We start from the raw sequence: 6143 nt of genomic DNA on the forward strand, positions 1-6143 counted from the left end.
CTCAGCTCCTCCTCCAGCTCTCTCCTCCTCCCCTCATCCCTCTCCTCCCTCAGCCTCTCCTCCAGCTCTGCTATCTGCTCCTCCAGTGCTCTGATCTCCTCCTCCATCCTGCGGAGGTGGTTCTGGAGCTCCTTCTGGTGCTTCTCCCTCAGTCTCTGCGGAGGTTCGGTACCTTTTCAAATCCAGTGATCACATCTGCTGATTGGCTGCGACATCATCGGGTGTAGCTCTTCAGGCTCCTCATTGGCTGTTCGTCTTTCAGATGTTTGATCGGTTACCCCCAGCTAGAGCTCAACTCCAGAGGAGACCCGTCACCCCACCAGCATGGGTCCACATGAGTATTTCCTGTCACGGGAGATGTCAAAATGGACCCCCTGGTTTGTGTTATGGGTCAGGACCTGATGCTCATCAGAGAAACCCACCTTGGACACACTCCCAGGGGCTGGACTCAGCAGAGCTGGACTGTTGTTCACTCAAGGGCAGAGATTATTGGTAAATGTTTATGATACGCCTTGGTGCTACAGAAGTTTCATCTGAAGTGCAGCACCTCCAACAGCACAGTGTCACAGAGCTCCAGAGGGAACAGCGCCACCTGCTGGTCCACAACCTCCACACACAGCAGCAGCGTCCTGGTTTCCTTACAGTCTCCCAGCCTTGCTGAGCTCCGAGCTCTGAGGGCATCAGGCTACAGAGTGGCAGCTCTGCTGTGTTCATGGGCTGGATCAGTGCAGGCTCAGAGGAGCCTGTGTGACCTTTGTCATGGAAATATAACTATCAAGGAAGCCACAAGAGAGAGTTCTCACCTGAGTAAGGTCTTTATTTCAATATTGCAATTTTGGGAGCCCTGCAAAGTGCAACCAGAGACTCAATTTGTTACAAGCAGTATAGGGTTTTTATAAGACGTTGCGCTGTAAAAAAGTTCAGCACTTGGTCCCTTCTAAAACTTCCCCTTTCTCTAAGAGAAAACAGATTACATCATAGAGCGAGAGAAGAAAAACTAGATTTGTTATTCAAAGCTTATCAGTTACTTTCAGCTAATTCTAATGACCCAGACAGCATATATTGTTTTGGTACATTGTCTTCTAAACTAACCTAAACAGTGTACTTTGTTGACGAACTGTTTTCTAAAATTCCGCACGTACTGTAGCACAGCAGTTACATCCTTGAAATATATTATCTAAAAGCACCAATATATTTTTTTCAAAGCTCTCTACATTTTTAAGAATCAATTTACTTATTAGATTTCCACTTCACTTTCCTCACGCTCTCTGTGTGGCTCAGGGGCGTCGCTGTGAGCCGAGAGAGGACGACTGTGTGTCCCTCAGGAGTGACTCCCTCATGGTGAAACACTGTAGTCCTACAGGGTGTCCTTACGCTCCTTCTCTATCTCAGCTGCTCCACAAAGGGCTTCAGTAATCCTTGTATCACTGGGTCGTTCCGAGGAATGCTGGCCATGGCTTCCTTAACGACGTGAACAGACACTTCCGTTCCGAAGTGGGAGACGATCCTGTGGGCCAGGTCCTGCTTCTCGGTGTCTCCAAGTCTACCCCGGGGCATCCCCTCCTGGTGCAGAATGTTCTTCAGCTTCTTGTACTCGTCTGCTTCCAGCTCCTCGATCACTTTGTTCAAGGCTCCTTCCCACCCTTCGCTGCTGGTGATTCCTGAAACAAACACAGACACCCTTCTACTGGCTGCTCGAGGGCTGAGGAACAGGCTCTAGATACTCAAAGAGGACAGAGGGACTCACTCTGAGGGGCAGAAGTATTTCGGGTCCTGGTCTCAACAGAAGGGACTGCAGAGAGAGAAAGAGACAGAGCCATGTTCACCCTGACCAGCACAGCACCCACAGGACACAGTATAAAGACACTACTCACCCACAGGACACACAAGATGCATCTCAAGTCAGCTATTGCCTGGCATGATTGTCACACTCACTAGCAGGCCATACTGACCTCTAACCCACCATGTTCTCAGTAGATCTGTTACCTGGCAGCTGCACAATGCGGCTCCACACCCTCTTTTCTCCGTCCTTTGTGGCGCATTTCAGCAACACCAGGTCCAGACTCCTCGCACCGTGGGCCAGGAACACCTCGAACGTAGGGTGGAAATTCGGGCCATAACTGCAGTAAAAGCACTCGGACTGGAAGAACAACAGTAACGCTGTGTTAAAGAGCTAGCAGTCTGTCACACAGGCAAATCCTTTTTGAGCATGAAGTCAGCTGGACTCCCTCTACAGACTCTGTGACTGCTTTCTGCTTCTCTCTCCACTATCCTGATTCTCCTTGACCTCTGACATGACTGGCCACATCCTCTTCCTGTCCTGGGTATTTCAGGTGCTGCTCTTGGCTGGTTCTCTTCTTGTCCCTTGAACTGCTCTTTCCAAGTGTCCTGGTGAGGCTCTGGCCTTCTCCCCCCCGGTGTTCTTCACGGGTCAGAACTCGGGCCCCTTCCTTTCTCTGTGTATCTGCTGGATGGGTCCACCTGTTTCATTGTTTTGATGATACTGATGATACTCAGATCATCCTTTCATGACCCGAGTCTTTCCTGCTTCTCTCTCTCTAGATCTTTCAGTCTCTCCCTCATGCTCTCTCAACAGTTTGGGTCATAAAGGCCAGTGATCTCCGTCTGTGTCACAGGCGAACCATTACCTCAGGCTGGATTATCTCAGTCTTCTTGCTGCTGCTGGACACTCTGTACGTCGCTTTCGGTCTCAGTTTACAGCTTGAGCTCGTCTTAATGAGGGAGCTCCTGCAGTCCTGCTGCTCGGTGACCTGTGGAGGAGAGGAGAGGACAGGGTGACACTGCTGGGAATGGGGGAACAGAAACATGCCACGACGTCGTGCTGGAGAAACAGACGGACAGAGACAGGAAGTGCTGGAGAGACAGACAGAGAGACAGGAAGTGCTGGAGAGGTAGACAGGCAGAGACACAGGAAGTGTTGGGGAGGTAGACAGATAGAGAGACAGGAAGTCCCCTGTACCTGGCTGAGAAGTACGTTCTCAGGGAGCACAAACACGTTCAGCTTGGGCAGCAGGTCCATGCCATCCCCTGGCTGCAGGAACAGCAGCACCTGTCCCAGGATGCTGGAGTCCCACAGGCTCTTCACGAGGCCCCACAGGGACAGGCCAGCGATAGGCACCCTCACATGGGTCTGTGTCACCTCCAGGGGCGAAAGCACCTCAAGATTGCCACAGCTCACATGGGCCACCGACAGGAAGTCACTCCTGCCTACAGGAAGACACTGAGTCAGTCATGATTCTTTTGGCTGTTTGTTGTAAGACTGGTCACATCTTCACAGCTTCCAGTCCAGTAGGAGAGCCCCACGATTCAGTTACACCCCTAGACTCCACCCCAGCTGTTCCCTGTTTGTTCCAAGGACTCATCCCTCTCAGCTATAAAACTTTGGGCTCAGAGCAGTGGGTGCAGCACCTTTGTGGAGTTGGACCACCTTGGTTAGTATTTGCCAGTTAGGCCTCAAGTGCCGGGTCAGTGAGATGGGTTTGTAAACCAGAGACCATCAACTCAATGCTGGAGGAGCTTGTCTTGGTTAAACCTGAGTACGTTGGCTCCAGTGTGATTCGACAATCAGTCACGTCCACAGTAGAGGACTGCCGGAATGGAGAGGCTCACAAGAGCCAGCTCTGCTCCTCATTGACTTCCATTCCAGCTCATCTTTCAACCTAGTGACATGACACGACACTTAGGGCTGAAGATCACTGATTATTTCTGTTAACGATGTGACATGGCCTTCTGTGGCCATGAATAACTGAATTAAAGTAATGAAGCCTTTAACTGAGATTAATTAAGGGCCAGTAATGAAGCCCTGGGATTGAGGTTCAGTAATGGATTGGAACAGATTCCAGAAGCTGGAGAGAAGGATGAGTCCAGCATATCCCAGAAGCAACCTCATCTTCATTCACACTGTTACACAGAGGGCAAACTGTAACCAGACTCCATGGTAGAGGGTAGAGTCTCCTGCTGTAGCTGAGCTGAAGCTGTACTCACTGTCAATACAGAAACTGTTAACATCGCCTGAGACTCACGGTCGTCGATCTCGCAGTGAGGTAGCTGCAGTTCCGTCAGCGCCCCCTGGGGGCAGTGTATGTCAAACAGGGGTCCTGCAGGAAGCTGGCCAGTGGGGGACAGGAGCGCCATGTCCCAGTGTGTGGTCTGATACTCCAGTTCGCCCCCCGACGCCATCACAAACACCAGCCCAGTGACACGGCACCAGAACTGACCCGCGGACGGGCAGAGATACCTGCACAGGACAGCACACTGTCAACACACTGCACAGAGACAGAGGACACCACACTTTCAACACTCCACAGAGACAGGGGACACCACAGACATCAGGGCACTGACACTGGAGACACAGAAATATAGAGGTTCCACACTTCCATACTGCAGTCTGGCATGTTTATCCTTATTAATTATTATTATTATTATTGCTTACACTTATATAGCGCTTTTCTGGACACTCCACTCAAAGCACTTTACAGGTAATGGGGACTCCCCTCCACCACCACCAATGTGCAGCCCCACCTGGATGATGCGACGGCAGCCATAGTGCGCCAGAACGCTCACCACACATCAGCTCTCAGTGGGGAGGAGAGCAGAGTGATGTAATGTAGCCAATTCATAGATTCATAGGGAATTATTAGGAGGCCATGATTGGTAAGGGCCAATGGGAAATTTGGCCAGGATGCCGGGGTTACACCCCTACTCTTTTTGAGAAACACCCTGGGATTTTTAATGACCACGGAGAGTCAGGACCTCGGTTTTACGTCTCATTCGAAGGACAGCGCCTGTTTACAGTACAGTGTCCCTGTCACTATAGTTGGGCATTAGGACCCACATGGACCGCAGGGTGAGAGCGCCCCCTGCTGGCCCCACTAACACCTCTTCCTTAGCTAAGAAGAAGCTACTAAATTCCTCTCGTTATTGTTTTAAGGACTAATGATACGTGATATTAGTGCTCCGAGTGTTTAAGTTTCAGTCTGGTGTGAAAGTACACAGGAGACCATAGTGATGGGCGAGACTGAAGCAATGTATCTATTTTAGTGTCATTTCTCCGTGAAGCTGTCAGGTTGCAGGAGAGCGAGTCTCTGGAAAAAGAGTGACTGTGAAATTCCCTTCTGCTGACTTTTATTCATACAGATAAACTGCGAGTCCACTGCCATGGCAAGGGAGGAGTGGCACAGGAAGTATACCAGTGGCCTTGTGGGAAATGGAGTTTACCTAGACCGCTGTCGTGCAAGTGAGCAGAACAGACATCTGGGAGCACAGGAAACTGTGTATTTAAAATAATGAGACAAACAAGGGGTCTGTATGTAGCATCGAGCAGTGTGTTCTGGAATTCTGTTTGTCCTGAAGGTCTTTCGGCCTCAAAATATGCCTTTTAGTGATGTTCAGGACTTCTTATGTTTTAATCTCATTTTTGCTTGTTAAGCAAAGGACGGCAAAAAAGCCCAAAATATCAGGTACCTGTAGATTTCCTTCCTGTTCTGAAATTTTATATCAGGAGTGAATTCAGTCACGTTCCCTGGGACCTGAAAATGAATTGAGATGTCACAGGTGTGGAGGTAAAGATACAGGTGTCTCTCCAGTGTGGGAGAGGAGATGTCACAGGTGTGGAGGTAAAGATACAGGCAGGTGTGTCTCCAGTATGGGAGAGGAGATGTCACAGGTGTGGAGGTAAAGATACAGGCAGGTGTGTCTCCAGTGGGGGAGAGGAGATCTCACACGTGTGGAGGTAAAGACTCAGGTGTTTCTCCAGTGTGGGAGATGAGATGTCACAGGTGTGGAGGTAAAGACTTTTCCTGGAGGTACAAACACTTACTTTGGCTCTGCTAACTTCATCAGGCTCATCTCCCCCAGACAGTGAGCCCTCAGTCTCACGTGCCCCAGGTGAATATTCCTCAGCTGCTGGACCTGTTGAAAGAAAGAGCTGGGCATCACAGAGTGACAGGCGTGAGTCTGTCTCAGTATCTCAGTTGCTACAAACTGTTGAATACAGCTGTCTGATCTTCTGAGACGACCTGACTGCTGTTTTGACACCATCATCGTGATAATGGGCTCGTTATGGATCTGGTGTGATGCTGCTCACTGTGTTTAGAGTCCGCTGTGATTCTCGCGCCTTGCAG

General features: G+C 50.1%; 1 protein-coding gene across 1 annotated transcript; it reads right to left on the reverse strand.

The window, feature by feature from the left end:
- Positions 1 to 864: 864 nt before the first annotated feature.
- On the reverse strand, positions 865 to 3662 carry LOC138242585 (uncharacterized). The gene is made up of 6 exons (XM_069198123.1): positions 3631 to 3662; positions 2981 to 3224; positions 2649 to 2771; positions 1987 to 2140; positions 1748 to 1792; positions 865 to 1661 (listed from the first exon to the last, which is right to left on the reverse strand). The coding sequence occupies exons 1-6, from the start codon at positions 3660 to 3662 to the stop codon at positions 1384 to 1386; spliced, it is 876 nt and encodes a 291-aa protein (XP_069054224.1). The 3' UTR covers positions 865 to 1383.
- Positions 3663 to 6143: the final 2481 nt, after the last annotated feature.

Source organism: Lepisosteus oculatus, chromosome 14, assembly GCF_040954835.1.
Source record: "Lepisosteus oculatus isolate fLepOcu1 chromosome 14, fLepOcu1.hap2, whole genome shotgun sequence".
Lineage (NCBI taxonomy): Eukaryota > Metazoa > Chordata > Actinopteri > Semionotiformes > Lepisosteidae > Lepisosteus > Lepisosteus oculatus.